Source organism: Thalassophryne amazonica, chromosome 2 (assembly GCF_902500255.1).
Source record: "Thalassophryne amazonica chromosome 2, fThaAma1.1, whole genome shotgun sequence".
Taxonomy (NCBI): domain Eukaryota; kingdom Metazoa; phylum Chordata; class Actinopteri; order Batrachoidiformes; family Batrachoididae; genus Thalassophryne; species Thalassophryne amazonica.
In genome coordinates, this window is record NC_047104.1 from 51394471 (window position 1) to 51412837 (window position 18367).

The following is an 18367-nucleotide window of genomic DNA, read 5'->3' on the forward strand; positions in this document are numbered from 1 at the left end:
AATGAGGAATTTCACATTTAACCTTGATTTAAACAGGTTAGTCCCTTTGAGATCGACATCTCTTTTACAAGGGAGACCTGGACAAATTTTAAGTTTTGTCGTGACACACGAGCCCTTATTTCACTGCACTCTCATAAAGATGCCAAGCTGTTCCATAGTACCGGCAGAAAAAAAAAACCCTGGAGCCGCCACTATTCTACAGACTGAAGTTGCGTATGTGTCATCCTCTGTGAATCAAAGACAGACAATGTCTCTTTCCCTACAGACTGTTTTTAAGTGTGTCACAAGATTGTTATGACTAGTAAGCTGAGTGCACATATCCTGATTGATCAACTGGAGGTAGAAAGATCTCATGCTAGATTTATTGCACATAACTGACTGTTTTCAAGGGTAACCTGGCCAAGAAAGGCAGCAGCACACATCATAATAGACAGGTTAACATCATCAAGAGAATGTTAATAACAAATAAAATACAATCATCTTGGTCATCGTGACTTGTAACGATGTGTGGGGGGAAAAAATAGAATTTAAAGAGGCATTGTGCAAAAGAATTCCATTCAGGATCTCTTAAAACAGAGCAGAAGGCACTCAGAGAAGTTAACCCAGACAGTTTCAGTTCAGATTGGAGGGCATTCCACTCAAAGGGAGCAGAAAAACTGAAAACTTTCTTTCCCTTTTCAGTGTGGACATGAGGCACACAGAAATTTAACATGTCGTTTGAACGCAGAGTGTAACAGCTTTCCAGTCTCTGTAGCAAACTGGATTAATAGGTCTAAACCAGTCCAATAAGAGTCTTGTAAACCAGCATCATCCAATGTATATATCACCTTAAAGTCAAAGAGGATATGCCAGATTTGGCATACAACTCACAGTGGTGTGTGAGATGGTGACAGCCGAAGTGCACATGTATACGACATCGCCGTAGTCCAGTATCTGCAGGAAGGTAGCAGTTATCAGGAGCTTCCGGGGACTTAAGGGGAAATACGACTTATTTCTATAAAGGAAGCCCAGCTTCACCCTTAATTTGGAGATTAAGTATAAAAGGTTAAAAAAGAACAAAAGGTTTAAATCATGTATACTACAAGGATCATGACTAGTCAAAAGCTGCCTCACACTGTCAGATAATCGATCACCCATGATAGAAGTTCTTTTAATATCTCTACAGCAGGGGCGGTGCCAAGGGTTGCTAGGGACCCCTGCGCCGCCCCTGCACCCCATAGAACCCCCAAGGAAATAATGGCTCATTCAGTATTTTCATTTAATTTCATCCAGTGTTTTTAAGGCCTTGTTCACACTGAAACTGAAGTTTCCCAATACAATCTTTGTCATTTTCAAAAAGTGTTCCATTCAAGAAATATCTCTGTTCTCACAGATCCAGACAAACCGCTTGAAAATGCTGTAGTACATATGCCAAGCCTGTATGTGGCACTGTAACATTGTCCACAAAAAATGGAGACGAAGTAGTTGTTGGGCTAATCAATGTAGAAGCAGAAGCTAGAACTTTACAAAGTGCCACATAGAGTAAATAGTCTTTAAATCTGAGTTGTTGCGTGGATACATCATCACAGCTGACAATCCACCTTGTTTTGGAAAATGATGTCTGGAAATGCCTTAATTCCTTATCATGGACATTACTTGTGAATAAATTAAGGGTTTTTAAAGAACACCCTCACTGTTTGTCTGCTCTGGGAGCATTTCACAGCCTGAGCTGGAGGATGTCAGCGCTTTGTCCAGTCACCAAGAAGAAGAAATAACTTATGTTAAATAAAACTGTTAACAGCACCAATGACACAATGTCATTCATTATGAGCCGCTGAGGCTACAGAGGCAGGGTGATGACATCATCTATACAGAATAGTTCTCCACAGTAAGACGCAAATCTGGTGTTTTCAGATTTATGTGATCAGATAAATATTTCATACATAAAAGTTCTGTTTATAAATGTTTATTTTCTGACTGTTTTACATTCAGTGATGTCATCATGACATCATTGTACAGTAGTCAGTGAAGTTGGTTTCAAGTTGCTGAAATGGATTGGTTTTTGCTGCTCAAATATCCAAGTGAATTGGAAAGAAGTGAAGTCTGCATTGTCTAAAGAACTACTGAGGAATAGCGCTGGGGACGGCCAAACCAGTGACCTGGCACCTCATAGCAATTAACCCTTGGAGAACATGTAGCAGAAAGCCATTGTGACACACAAGCCATTATTTCATTGCACTCTCATAAAAATGCCAAGCTCTTCCATAGTACCTGCAGAAAAAAGATCTCTGGAGCCGCCACTGCTCTACAGACTGAAGTTGCATATGTGTCATCCTCTGTGAATCAAAAAGGGACAATGTCTCTTTTCCTACAGACTGTTTTTAAGCATGTCACAAGATTGTTATATCCAGTAAGCTGAGTGCACATATTCCAATTGATCAACTGGAGGTAGAAAGATCTCACCCTGGATTTACCGCACATAAATGACTTAAACAAACACGCGTGTGTAGCAACTGTAATCTGCGTTGTATTGTGTTCTTTGACTCTTCCCATTCGCTCCTCTCGGGATACGAACTCACAATCCCTGGCATGGGAGGTGGACTCTCTAACCAGAAGGCTAAAATCCAGGGCTCTGGCTTTGTGACCAGAGAATCCTTATTGGGAAGTGAGGTTTGCTAACTACTATTGCACAGTGACTCCTGCTGGTCTCCCTTACATGTGTTCATGTTATTGGTCATCTCTGTCCAATGAATTCTCATTGATTGTATAATGGGGAACAAGCTTGTGTATTTATGTAAGCTAAGTTTGATTTTCAGCAGGCTGCTCTGAGTCTTCTCAAGATTTCTGATGTCTCTCTTGGATAGATTAATTGCACTCAGGCCATAGGTGAGGACCTGTCTCACTGCTGCGTTCCATACATATAGGCAAGCATGACAACATTGGCATTTCTGTTGCTAAAACCTACAGCCTGAAGTGAGAAGAAAGGCCATCTGTATGCAGCTATCCTATTCTCCACATGGGCAATGAGTATCATTACGAGAGAGTCTCACACCCAGATACTTCACACTATCTACCTCATGGAACTGTGTACCATTAAGTGTCCATATAGGCTTTAGCTCCAAGTAACGCTGAATGTGACACATTCATTCTTGGAGGGATTGAACCTCAATCTGTGTGCTGTGATGTAACTATGACAATAGTCTATCATTCTGTACAGGTCAGTGACTGTCAAACACAGTGTTAACACGTCATCTGCATAGCAGAACACATTGAAGTTCACATCATTTATACATATACCATCATGGGAGTTGTCTAAGGTTGATATCATCTCTTGATAAAGAAGGTTAAATAAGAAGGGGCATAAGTCCACCTTACCTATAGTTCCCTTTGACACACAAATCGGTTCACTGAATGCATTTCCCACTTTATGTGCACATTGATAGCTTGGTACCACACTATCAGCAATACTGTTCCAACACTGATTTGGAACTATGTTAATTGTTTTATAGAATCATTTATCATGTGGTACTGCATCAAACACTCCTTCAGCATCCAGATCACATGTGTAAACAGTTGAGGATTGTTTTGTACAGTACGAGATCATATCATTCACAAGACAAGAAGCCATTACCATCCAGACACAAATCCAAATTGTACTTCTTCAAACTCGAGGAGTCTTGATTTGTCCAGACTATAACTCTAGAGTCTTTGATGGATATTGCAATGGGGCGGTAGCTGGTCGGATTTCCAGGGTCTAATGTGGCTTCTTTAAAATTGGTACCAAGAGCCCATGTTAGACATTATCCAGAACCACACTATGTCTAATACAGACTGATAGCATGGGGCTCAGATGGTTCAACACTTTGGAGTTGATTGCGTATTTCAAGTGTTTTGTTTTTATCCCAACAAGGTGGGGTGTGGTGCCAAGATTCAACTTACTGATGTACAGTACTTAGTTATTGAAAGATCACATGATGCATACATGGACTAAATGACAATTGATCATACCCGGTGGCAACCACTTTCCTGGTGTAAGTAAGTACATCCTTGTTGCATGATGATGGTCCAAACCTCTCTGATAAATGTGCATGTAGAGTGGAAAGATTTATAGAGTTACTATTACTAGTTTGCTGTTCTGTAGAGTGTATCATCTTTCAGAACTTAACATTTCTAGTTTGGTACATAGAGTTCAGTTTATTGGGTAAGCCATTAATTGTACATTTTCTTAGATGATTTGTAGCAGGAGTATACCATTCCAGCTTGGGGCCTATCACCATCTTTCCATATACTAAACCAAAAATTAGTGAAATGAAACATTGTGTAAACACATGTCTCGGTAAAATCTGCAGGATGAGCTTTTCTCTATCATATTGTTGTTACAGAGCAATGGAAACTGAAAGTATTCTAACTATATAACATCAGTTGATCAAATATATACATTACAGCTGCAATGATCAGCTGACTGCTAAATTAATTGTCAACAATTTTGATAAATGATGGGTTCTTTGTAATATTTTTAACATGCAAGTTGTCTGGTTTCTTTGCTTCTTTCTGACAATAAACTAAATATCTTTGGCTTCTGGACAATGTGAGGACGTAATTTGGGGTTTTATTTATTTATTTATTTATAATAGCTACATTATCGTGTAATTACAAATAACAAATCCCCCCTCCCAAAAAAGGCCTTCAGAATATATATATATATATATATATATATATATATATATATATATATATATATATATATATATATATATATGTGTGTGTGTGTGTGTGTGTGTGTGTCTGTGTGTGTGTGTGTGTGTGTGTGTATTGGAATGACAGAACCTGTCGGAGAGTGGGGGGGGGGGGGGGGGGGTACTCTATTGGGAACATTTTCAACTGATCCAACAAACACATTCTCCTATCTGCCTGACGATAATTTACATTTGGCTGCTGTTTCCTTTTTCTCCTTTTGACATCTCCCCGTCAATGTATACTTCAACCAAACTATGTGTTCTTCTGTGGGAAAACCCCATGTGGGACCTACTCGTAAAACAGACGCAACAAGCATCCAATTAGCGCTTGACATATACTTGTCTAACCAATCACTGACATGGAAAACGCCGACGTCATACCTTTTCGCTATTGTGGCCGGCTCCTGTAAATAAGATATCTCATAGGTGCACAGTGTATGATTAAACACATTTTCTGATGGAGGACAGATTAAATACATTCGGCGCTCTTGACGTTTCGTGTTGGCAATCCTCTGTGAGCCCGCTTGTTGCTGTGACATCTCCCCAAGCTACCGTAGCATGCTACATTAGCCGGCTAGGATGCTAGCGTTACTAGCCTCGTAGCTAATAAGGTTGTTATTACAGGCCGAGCGTTCACTAAACGGGACAAACATTTGAAATGACAGCCGGCTGTAAGTGAACGGAAGACCATCAAAGGTAAGATCCGTGTTGGTAGCAATAAATGTAAATGAATATGTGGTTCATTCTGTCTGACGTCAGTCGTACCTGTCTTTAAAGGCCTTTGACAGTTTGTGAAGCTTTCGAGCTGTCAAGTCAAAATGTGCATTAAAACATGTCACGGTGTCGATGCCGGTCATGCCGACAGGCTTTTATAAACCACCTGTAATCAGACACTTCATTCAGCATGCAGAATGAATGCAAACCAGGTTTACTTCAGATAGAAATGTCCCCAGTTTCGTATCCTCTTTGGGGTACATTTTGATGTCAATATGTTAACTGCATGTCGGTAACAATGTAATAACCAAATCACTGCATTAAAATTGATATCCATTATGATAACATGAGTACTTGACTACATTTGATTTCTCATTTTACAGGGAACTCCACAGGGCTGGTTATCTGAAAATGACTCTATGTGTCTGTCACAATATCAAACTGTCCTCTTGTCTAGTATTTCCACATTGTTCGTGCTGACTGACTTGAATAATGTCCTGAGAGAGCCCGGTGAGGGCTGTACAGTGTCTGCTTGAACACTCACAAGTTATTTAACTAGTTTTATGTGATCACTGTCATTTGTCTGGCAAACATCAATTCTTTGCCATTTCTTACATTTATATGCAGGCATGAAATGCAGTACTCAGGCCCCAGTAATTAAACATAAGTAAAATGTCACAGGTAAGTACACGAAAATAAGATAAAATAAAACAAATTACATTACCAATAAACAAATGAAAATACTGAAAACAGATTAAAATGCTAACTCTAAAATTATATATTATATTATGTCCTGTGATTAACTGAAAGGGAGGTAGCAGCAGCGTACTTTTCAGACGACTGAAACTAAAGTCGAAGTAATTGAAGTCACTTGGCCTGGAGTGTGTGTGTGTGTGTGTGTGTGTGTGTGTGTGTGTGTGTGTGTGTGTGTATATATATATATATATATATATATATATATATATATATATATATGTATATATAAAGTGTGTCCTGTCATTCCCTTTAATCTAGAGCACAAGGTGTGGACAACACAGCGGTATTGAACAGATACAAGTGAAAAATATGGAGAGATTTTATGGTGAAGGAATGGATCTAGGCAAACAGGGCAAGCATGCACACTCTGCCAAAAGAGACATAATGGTAGAAGTTGATGTGACAGTTGGATTAACACCTATATGAATATTGTGTCTTTAAACATTTTGCATCAACTGTGTGCAAAGTGTATGCATCTGGTGAATGCACTTAGGTAAGGTGCTGCTGATTGTTTTGCATTTTAAATGCAGCGTGATACAGTGCAGAACTTCAGACCTGATTTCTGGTGGAAACCATGAACGCTTTCTGGTGACAGATGATATAAGCACATCACCCAAGCATTGTACCACATCTTAGTTTTTGTGAACATGCCCATGGGGACGCAGATGAGCATAAGTATTTTTTGGTATTAAAGGAAAACGGGCACTGACTGGACATCGAGTGGTAACTAGCAGTAATACCTGCATTGCACTGTGTGCTCCTTAATGCCAGGTGGAAAATAGGGGCCTTTATCTCATATGATTATGTAGAGAGTTTTCGGTGTAGAGAGTTTTCGGTGAACATTTGTGGAGGGTTGGCTTTGGGTCATGGGGACAGTTGATTAGATTTTGAGGAGAATCCTCCCTCCTTCTTTGTGATTGCCTGTTTGTCTATGTCTATGAAAATTACAAGATAAATTTTTGTGTGTGTGTGTGTAATTTATTAAGAGATGGCCATTGGGTTAGGGGAGAGTCCAATCAAATTTTGATTTGATTAAATTCTGATTCACAATGTTTACAATGTGTCTCTCTTTTCCCTTTATTTCATTCTGTATTTCAACAACCAGCTTCTTGATATTGCAAAGATCAATCCATATGCTCCACAAAGACCTAGAGACTCAAATTTATATATGATATAGCCCTGTTTTATTTAGTCTGTCTGTCCAATAGCCACTGTAAACATTAACCTGAATTAGGCGCATTGTATGTAATCGTAGCATTTACAGCAGTCTCCTAAGTCAGATTTCTTTGTATCAAGTGTTTTGATAAAATGTCTGATGAAGGGCTAGGCCCGAAACGTCACTCTCTGTGTTATTAAAGATTTGTTTGGGAGCTAACCGGCTGTGCGGATCTTTACTTCATTTTTTGTGCTATTCGTCTGCTTGACCCTGTACGCCAATACAGACTCGGATGTGCGTGTCATTTCATTACAATGTAACAACCAAAACATATCTAGTTGTAGTGTATGACAGAGACTAATTTGTGTTGTATTTGAACTATCATATTATCTTAGAACTCTAACACATTGTAGCAGCTCGACTGCAGTGTACAACTAGCTACAATGTGGTAGAAAACGTGTTGGTTGTTTCATTTGCAACATTTCTGTTTGTTTTGCATGATGTTGCATGTTCTGTCAGTCTTGTGTTCTGTCTTGTAAGACTGGCCACAACAGATGGCCATCCCACTGAGCCTGGTCTGCTTGAGATTTCTTCCTTTAAAATAACAAAAATCTCTTAGGGAGTTTTTCCATACCATAGGTGAGGTCTGGAGCAGCCCAATTCTCCTTACCTAACCTGCAATTTTTATGTCTCACTGCTTAGCTCATTTAGGTGCCTGAATTGGCTGAAGATGTTTATAAATATTCAGTATGTACTGTAAGCATTTATTCACAAAATGCAGTAAGGCATAGCATGAAATAATATCTCAATTTTTTCAAAGAATATTGCACTTATCATTTAAAAATAAAATCACTGAAATATTGGTAATGAGTGACACAATTATAATTCAGTAGCATACAGCTGTTGTATCAGTGTGAGCAGACTTCATATAAGATTAATTTGTTCTTTATTCTTTTTTGCTGCAGACCACAGGTCAAGGTTGCCTTGATGTTAGACCTCCTGTTCTAGCATGCAGCCATGAGCTCTGCCCTGTGGAGCCAGGAGAAGCCCAGTGGTGGCTTCAGGGAGGACTGGCGCTTCTACATAGTAGTCAAGGATTGTTCGGTGGAAAAGCATCCCCAGAAGACCCTGAGAATCCCCCGTGGCAGCCTCGGCCAGGCCTGTCAGGAACGCAACAGCTTAGGGCGCACACTACCACCTTGCAAGGGCAAGAAAAGTCTCCGCATTCTAGACCAGACCAATGTGGTTCTGAGCTTGGATGAGCGGGATGTTCTGGAGTTGGACGAGAAGCTAGCTGAGCTGCTTTTCCCCATTACCAACTGTGAGGAGCGCTATGCCCTCCTTTGCAACAAGGCACGGCTTGAACGTGTCCGTGACATTGACTGTGGCTCGAAGGTGCGGGTCCAGCTGCGCTCAGGGGATGAACCACTTCCTGGTGTTGTGCGGTTCAAGGGCTCACTTCTGCCTGATAGGGCCCTCTCTGGTGTGTGGTTTGGTGTGGAGCTGCTGGTAAGAACTAATTCTATCTTCTCTGTAGTTCCTGTAGATGGAGATTGCTTACAGTCTTGTTTGCCATTTTTCAGGTGCTTTTTGGCAGGATACCTCAGATACAGTGTAAATATTAACATTCATGCAATAGAAATGGTTTGGTTAAGACTATTTTTTGATTGAGATGCAACATTAGTCACATTGGTATTTTCCCTGAGTGTGACATGTTTGCACTGTGTATGTCATCAACACATGTTGAACTTCCATGCTTCATCTGACTTGGATTGTTTTGTTTGTTTTAGTTTTGAGGTCAAAGTCAACTTTTTTCTGTACGTTCTTGAGGCAGTTAAGTTGACAGCCTCCTTTCCACAAGGCAGAAACAGAGCTGATTTTTTTGACTGACACAAAGATAATATTTTTAACAATATCTTTAAGATCAACAGAACTGTCATGTCATCCATTCTGCAGTTTATTGTATGTAGGTAGCACAAAGGCTTGTTTATTGCAGTACAATGTTGTTTGTATTCTATTGTGCTCAGCCACAGTCTCTTTGAGTGGGCCAGTGGCATCCATTGGCGGTTACACTGTTTATTATGAAGACTAAGAGACAGTACGTAGCACATACTTACATGTATGGTTCAAAGCATCTTTTGGATTTCAGGCCTTTTGGCAAACTTTGGCATAAATAGTCAATCTCAGCTTCTTCATATCTGGAAATGCTCCATGTGATGCCAAGAAGAAACACACAATATTAAAATATATATTTAGAAGCACACTTTGTCTGTTCTTCCAGTTATTGAACGTATTTAATTTTGTCTGCCGCAGCAATCGATCATATGCTCTCACAGCTGCATGATGTTGACTTCCCTTAACTGAAGAATGCTGAACAAGCAGCTTCACTCTCCTGGTTTCTGCATTATGAGCTGCACATCTGCTGTGCTCCTGTCTGTGTGTCTTCATCTTTGCCTTAATTACTTTTCTCAGGAGGAAGGCCGTGGTCAAGGCTTCACAGAGGGCTCCTACCAGGGACGCCAGCTCTTCCGATGTGAAGATGAGTGTGGTGTGTTTGTAGCCCTGGACAAGCTGGAACTCTGGGAAGATGAGGATGAGGAGCTGGGTGAGCTGGAGGTTGACCACATCAATTTGGTGGATGAGGAACAGGACTTTCCACCTTTGGAGATCAACTCCAGGGTCCTGGTACAGACCAGAGATGGACCGGAGAGAGGCACCATAATTTTTTGTGACCTTTTGCCAGGCAATGAGAGTCTGGGCTACTATGTTGGAGTTGATATGGTAAGGTTACCACATAATAAAATAAACATAAAGTTGTACATTTCAACTATAGCTCAGTTGGAAAGTGCTAGTCCACTAATTGGTGGGTGTGATTTTAAATTGCAGTGCTGACTATTGTTGCTTCATTGAGTAAAGTAGATCTCTTGTTGCTGATTTCTGGCACCACATTGTTCAGTTCTGTGTCTAAAAACAATCAATACCCAATTGGGGAATAATATTATGTGTAAGTGATGTTGCACAACATAGTGACCAATAGGGAAAATTCTGAACATTTAATTTTAGCCTTTAACTTTACCTTGGCATCAAAGTGACTGTGGACTCAAATCCACTTATGAGCTGAAATAATGCAATAACTAAATCAAAACCAGGGTGTTTGTAAAATTAAAGAAAAAGCTGTGTTATGTGTCGGACGCAGCCCGGAGAACCGACCAGCGTTTGAAGGACCCAGTATAAAATAAGCAGAGCACGGTACAAAGGATAACAGGGTTTAATAAACATAACAGTGATGTGAAAAAATACAAACAAATAAGTGCGCGGTCGGCGGGGTCCTTGGGTCCGAACTGGGTCTGGCGTGGCGGATTTGCGGTGTGCTCCCAGCAGCACAAAACGGTCCGGAGCCAGAACCAGTTCGGACCCAAGGACCCCGCCGACACCCCCCAGGTGGCCGCGACAAACCGAGTCTGTGAAAGAAGAAATCATCATGTGAGTCCACACTCTACACACAGAGGGACCGCTCAAAGGTGTACAAACAGCAAACACTTCCTGGCTTAATTACTAATCAGCTTCCCACCCTGCAGGCATAGAACACCCTGTTCACAAAACTCCACTGCAGTGGAAGCTGATTAAACGACTACATACAGCTCAATATAATAAGGTGTGAGGGACACCACATTTACTGACTGTATAAATGTTAGTCACAAAATCTAACGTACCTCAGGAAGTGTGCTGACGAGCGTGAGACCTCACCCCCTCCTCTTTCACAGACCATGCATCAAACCTGGACGTTCTCTGCATCCACTGATGATGAGATGGCTCTCGAGACGACGATCTCACCCGTCTGGTCACAAGGTCGAGTCTCTGGCAAATACACACTGTGTACTCCAGTCTTAAATGCCACCATGTTCCAATCCATGTAGATGCACCACAGCTGTGAGTCCTGACGAGCCGCAGGTGATCAGCCGCAGGTGATCAGGGTGAGGTCCTGATAAACTCAGCTACACAGCCACTCAGTCCCAAATGCGCACCACCTGGAAGGAAAACCAAAAGACAGACAAAAGCCAGCCAGGCACGCCAGCCACAACAGCACCCCACCCTCACGGGAAGCCTCCCGGTGACCACACAAACCTGGCCCAGGAGAAACACCCCCCTCCAGGGACCATGGCTGGAAACCGTATCTGCATTCATCTTCCAACAGAATCTTCATCCAACAGAACGGTTAATGTCTTCTCCTCTGGCTGCATCTTTGCCTTTGTTTCTGTCTGTCAATTAGCACAGGTATGGCCAGGAGTTCTTAAACCTGTGCGGTCAGCCTTTGTCCAACCATGTTCAGTCTGATTAGTCATAAAACAAAAAGACAAACATAAACAACCAAACCACCCCCCCCTCCCCAGGGGACCGTCCCATCAAACCCCGGGAGGAGGAGAAAAGAAAAACACAACCCAAACTTAAGCTTGCAAATAAAAACGCTAACACCACCACCCCCCCCCTCCCCAGAGGACCGTTCCATCAAACCCCGGGGAAGGGGAGAAAAGAAAAACCCAAACTTAAGCTTGCAAATAAAAATGCTAACACCCCCCCCCCCCCAACGACATGTAGGGACCAACACCCCCCAGAGGACATCCCGCCAGCTCCAGGAGTAATAACCACAGCCGAGGTCCCTCTGGGATCCAACGTCACCCACGGGGACTCCCAGCGCCTCCCAGAGGACCATTCCATCAACCCCAGGAGACGCCTCCCCTCATGACCAACGGACCCAGCCCCGGCCGTCTATGGCTAGATGGACCCACAGCCCTTTCCCCCCCAGAGGACACCACAGTCACACCCTGAGGGCAGAAACTGGGGGGAAAAACAAAAGGAAAGAAAAAAAAAAACATACAAACAAAACAACCCCAACCCCACCCCCTTGGCGCAGTGGAAACTGGAAGCACGTCCAGCGTCACCAACCGTGACTATACCCCAGAAGCCAACCGGGAGGAGTGGAACAGCGGTTATGGCAGACGGCACAAAACGGCGCCACTCCTCCGACTCCCAAACCAGCCACCAGCTGCGGGTATATCCCACTGCCCCAAACCTCAGCCACGCCGATGGCAGACGGCTCAAAGGCGCGCTGAAGCCGGAGGTGGAACAGGGAATCAACAAACAAACCCCCCCCCCCCCCAGGTGCAGAGGTTACCTGGGAAACGCCCAGCATAACCAAACTGCACCACTCCAGCAACGCCGACAACCTACGGCTCACACGGCTGGAGCCAGAGGAGAAGAGAGGGAATAAAAAGAAAATACCCCAAACCCCCCCCCCCCCCTCCCGGGTGCAGAGGTTACCTGGGAAACGCCCAGCATAACCAAACCGCACCACTCCAGCAACGCCGACTCTACGGCTCACCCGGCTGGAGTCAGAGGAGAAGAGAGGGCATAACAAAAACAAAAAAAAAGAAAAAAACAACCCAATTACCCCCCCATCACCCCCCAGGGGACCGTCCCATCAAACCCTGGGAGGTGAAACTAAAAGAAATAAAAAGAAAGACTAACAGACTAACATAAAGTTGCTTGGGTCCTTTTCATGCTCCAAACAGAACTGCAGGGTCACGACCCCAGACACTAAATAGTGTAAAAAATAATCCCACACAAAAACCAACTCAAAAAACACCCACACAAAATGAACTAACACAAAACGAATAAGTGACGTATACCGTTAAGCTCAAACAAATGGAACACACCTGTTCCAACTTAAGAGCTTAACAGTAATGTGACTCAGTCACCAACAGAGGGAGCCAGAGTGCTAAAAATGAAAAACCCCCTTTGGTGACAGAAAATAATTCATGCTGCTTTTCCTGTGAGCAGCTGTGTGTAACACACACAACCAAAAATGTGCTCAACTAAATAACACCGGAGCTGACACAACAGACGCAGTAGCTATCATTACCCGGGGAAACGGGGCTACGACTGTAACACAGGAAGCACCGCGACCCGTGCCACAGAGCTCCGCCGTGTGCATTCACCCATTACAGACCCACTCCTGCAGCTCCCGTTTAAACCTCTTATCCGGTCGAAGTGTGACGCGAAGCCGTCGCCAGTCACACTCCCCCACGACCCACGGATAAGGCACAAACACAGGAAACACGGCTGCATGAGCGCTCAAATCAGTATTCAGTAATGGGTTCTCCAAAGCGCACCATCCGGGCGGAGAGCACCCGTAACTGATCCGGATAACTTCTGAACGTCTGCTGCCGCCTTCCCGGCACGTTACCGTCTCTGCTACCGCTGGGTCCGTGATGTTAGGCCAGAGACTACTGTTATGTGTCGGACGCAGCCCGGAGAACCGACCAGCGTTTGAAGGACCCAGTATAAAATAAGCAGAGCACGGTACAAAGGATAACAGGGTTTAATAAACATAACAGTGATGTGAAAAAATACAAACAAATAACTGCGCGGTCTGGCGTGGCGGATTTGCGGTGTGCTCCCAGCAGCACAAAACGGTCCGGAGCCAGAACCAGTTCGGACCCAAGGACCCCGCCGACACCCCCCAGGTGGCCGCGACAAACCGAGTCTGTGAAAGAAGAAATCATCATGTGAGTCCACACTCTACACACAGAGGGACGGCTCAAAGGTGTACAAACAGCAAACACTTCCTGGCTTAATTACTAATCAGCTTCCCACCCTGCAGGCATAGAACACCCTGTTCACAAAACTCCACTGCAGTGGAAGCTGATTAAACGACTACATACAGCTCAATATAATAAGGTGTGAGGGACACCACATTTACTGACTGTATAAATGTTAGTCACAAAATCTAACGTACCTCAGGAAGTGTGCTGACGAGCGTGAGACCTCCCCCCTCCTCTTTCACAGACCATGCATCAAACCTGGACGTTCTCTGCATCCACTGATGATGAGATGGCTCTCGAGACGACGATCTCACCCGTCTGGTCACAAGGTCGAGTCTCTGGCAAATACACACTGTGTACTCCAGTCTTAAATGCCACCATGTTCCAATCCATGTAGATGCACCACAGCTGTGAGTCCTGACGAGCCGCAGGTGATCAGCCTCAGGTGATCAGGGTGAGGTCCTGATAAACTCAGCTACACAGCCACTCAGTCCCAAATGCGCACCACCTGGAAGGAAAACCAAAAGACAGACAAAAGCCAGCCAGGCACGCCAGCCACAACAAGCTGTCATGTCAGATTACTCACTTTTGTGAATCACAATGTCTCACAACATGATGATTTTTTTTTAATACAGTGCACATTGTTTTCTGTTTTGGAGCAGAGTGATTTCATTGACAGAGTGAGCAGTGGAATGCAACATAGCTGTCAGTGTGTTCATGGCGGTGCATTCATAGAGTCACTCTTCATTTAACTCTTTAAATCGCCTCTGGAAATATAATATCCATAATTCCATAAAAGGCATGCAGTCTTCAGCAGAAGACAGTTTTTACATATTAACGGATAGATTTTAGCTGACATTAGTGTGTAGACTTCACACAGTACCATTGTGAGCATGTCCAGCAGCTCTGGGGCTGCATTCAGTGTCACTTGTAATTGGCAGTAACCTTGTGTGTATACTATGACAAACAAATTTAGACTGTTGTTGTGGACAGTCTGGACTGATTACCTCACGTGGACAGCATTCGGAGCCCAAAATTGGCAATGGGACACATAATCCCTACACTGGTCGCTTTGACTACACGCAAATGTTCAACAGAGATGTATATGAAACTAGAAAAATGTTATTATATACACAAACCAAAAAGCCCCATCTTACTCTAGATGTGATTGAACAAGTAGTTATTCACTGTATTACTGGTAAGCAGTCAAAATACAGAGCCACCTTGGATCAGCTTAAATGAGGATAATAATGTAATTTCCTAAAATCTTTATGGATTTTGCGCTATAACACACAAGTAGTCAAGTATGGATCCATTGACCTTCTGGTTTGCGAACAATTTTGTATTCCTGTTCTCATCTAGTAGATTGTTTTCTCATTAAGTTGAAACCTCTGACAAAGATTTCCTGTTAGTCTGGGAGGACATTAAATGTTATTTCTTCCCCTTTTGGTTTGCTGAGGCAGACTCAGATGGTACATATGCTGGAATTAACAACAACAAAAAATAGCATGGGTTGCATACATTTATACAAAGAAATTATATTGCTTTCAGACAGTAGTGAAGATGGTAGAGCATTGTTTTGAAGCTAGAAAGTTGGTCGCTCAATCTCTGAGGACACCTGTGTGTCAAAGTGTCCTCGATTTTTTACATGCAGTACGCGTATATAATTTTTTGCTTTTGGCCGCCCCTGGGTGCTTGGGGTCTTCATAATGATTGCGTTGGAACTTGGCACAGGTTTTACACCAGATGCCTTTTATACAGTTCCAGTTCTACATGGAGAAATGTGCACAGCTCCCTGCCATGTACTAATCAAGACCTGCTCTGCTTCACGTCTGAGATCTGACAGGATCAGGTGTGCTCATAGTAATGGGACTTTATGTGTCCTTGATCAAATCTCAACACATCAATGGGAAATTCATCCAGTTGAGACTGTGGCCTGTCTCCGCAGACGTGTCCATAAAAATCATAGAGGGATATGCTTTACAAACATAATACTCATTACTACATTGGATAATACTACTACTACTGCAGATAACATTCTGATTATTGGTGACTTCAGTATTTATATAAATAAGCCTTCTGATCCCCTCTGCAAATCATTTATGGAAATTATGGATGTATTAGGATTCCAGCAGTACATTCAGGATTTGATGCACATTAGTGGAAATACCCTGGATTTGGTTGACACGTGGTATTGCTGTCACAAACATTGACATCATGCCTCTTACATCGGTGGTCTCTGATCACTCACTTATTAGGTTTACAGTTTCGCTGCCGTGTTTAGTGGAACAATAACCTTGTTTATCACTGCAGCAACACATCAACTCCTCAATTTCAACTGAAATCAAAGGTAGATGCCCTGATATATTAGCTTCACTTTTGGAAAATGCCCAGTCAGTAGACAGTCTTGTGGACAGTTTAAACTCAGCGCTCAAGACTACACTCAACGTGATTGTGCCACCTATATTAAAACCACGCTCCCCCAAAACACAGTCACCTTGGTTCAGTGATTACTTGCGTGACCTCAAGCATAAGGCTAGAGGTTTACAACGACAATGCCGTAGTTCAAAATTAGAAGTACTCCACCTCACATGGCGTGATGTTATCTTAGACTATAAGCATGCACTACTGGCTACAAAGTGGACCTAATACTCTGATTTTATCAACAAAAACAAGCATAACTCAAAGTTCTTGTTTGACACGGTGGCAACACTTATTCATGGACAATCACCTATAAGTCACTCTCCTTTTACAGCACAAGATTTCTTGGATTACTTTGAGAAGAAAATTGATGACATTAGGTTAAACATATCCCAGCATGCCTTAACCCAGTCACGACATACTGCTATTGAGGTGGGTGCCATCACTGAGGTTTTACCTAGATTTATTTGATAGTATTTCACTAGGCGTGCTGATGAAACTCGTAACGTCTACAAAAAGCACAACCTGCTTATTTGATCCTATACCAACAAAACTGTTTAAGGACCTGTGGCCCACTCTTGGGCCGACTGTGCTGGAAATTATTAATCTCTCATTAGCCTCTGGATCTGTTCCTACAACCCCTGGCAAAAATTATGGAATCACCGGCCTCGGAGGATGTTCATTCAGTTGTTTAATTTTGTAGAAAAAAAGCAGATCACAGACATGACACAAAACTAAAGTCATTTCAAATGGCAACTTTCTGGCTTTAAGAAACACTATAAGAAATCAGGAAAAGAAATTGTGGCAGTCAGTAACGGTTACTTTTTTTAGACCAAGCAGAGGGAAAAAAATATGGAATCACTCAATTCTGAGGAAAAAATTATGGAATCATGAAAAACAAAAGAACGCTCCAACACATCACTAGTATTTTGTTGCACTACCTCTGGCTTTTATAACAGCTTGCAGTCTCTGAGGCATGGACTTAATGAGTGACAAACAGTACTCTTCATCAATCTGGCTCCAGCTTTCTCTGATTGCTGTTGCCAGATCAGCTTTGCAGGTTGGAGCCTTGTCATGGACCATTTTCTTCAACTTCCACCAAAGATTTTCATTTGGATTAAGATCCGGACTATTTGCAGGCCATGACATTGACCCTATGTGTCTTTTTGCAAGGAATGTTTTCACAGTTTTTGCTCTATGGCAAGATGCATTATCATCTTGAAAAATGATTTCATCATCCCCAAACATCCTTTCAATTGATGGGATAAGAAAAGTGTCCAAAATATCAACGTAAACTTGTGCATTTATTGATGATGTAATGACAGCCATCTCCCCAGTGCCTTTACCTGACATGCAGCCCCATATCATCAATGATTGTGGAAATTTACATGTTCTCTTCAGGCAGTCATCTTTATAAATCTCATTGGAACGGCACCAAACAAAAGTTCCAATGCAGATGCCCAATGCAGATTTGAGATTCATCACTGAATATGACTTTCATCCAGTCATCCACAGTCCACGATTGCTTTTCCTTAGCCCATTGTAACCTTGTTTTTTTCTGTTTAGGTGTTAATGATGGCTTTCGTTTAGCTTTTCTGTATGTAAATCCCATTTCCTTTAGGCGGTTTCTTACAGTTCGGTCACAGACGTTGACTCCAGTATCCTCCCATTCGTTCCTCATTTGTTTTGTTGTGCATTTTCGATTTTTGAGACATATTGCTTTAAGTTTTCTGGTCTACCAGTATGTTTGCCTTTAACAACCTTCCCATGTTGTTTGTATTTGGTCCAGAGTTGAGACACAGCTGACTGTGAACAACCAACATCTTTTGCAACATTGCTTGATGATTTACTCTCTTTTAAGAGTTTGATAATCCTCTCCTTTGTTTCAATTGACATCTCTCGTGTTGGAGCCATGATTCATGTCAGTCCACTTGGTGCAACAGCTCTCCAAGGTGTGATCACTGCTTTTTAGATGCAGACTAACGAGCAGATCTGATTTGATG

At 42.5% G+C, this 18367-nt stretch overlaps 1 protein-coding gene across 2 annotated transcripts in view; it reads left to right on the top strand.

Moving 5' to 3' along the window:
* Nucleotides 1–5093: 5093 nt before the first annotated feature.
* cylda (cylindromatosis (turban tumor syndrome), a) overlaps nucleotides 5094–18367 on the top strand; it is a 61455-nt gene continuing 48181 nt past the window's right edge. For both annotated transcript variants that reach the window (XM_034186122.1, XM_034186128.1), the window contains exons 1-3: nucleotides 5094–5411; nucleotides 8307–8850; nucleotides 9814–10122. In XM_034186122.1, the coding sequence (XP_034042013.1) occupies nucleotides 8359–8850; nucleotides 9814–10122 (801 nt within the window). In that variant the 5' untranslated portion in view covers nucleotides 5094–5411; nucleotides 8307–8358. The remainder of the gene's footprint in view (nucleotides 5412–8306; nucleotides 8851–9813; nucleotides 10123–18367) is intronic.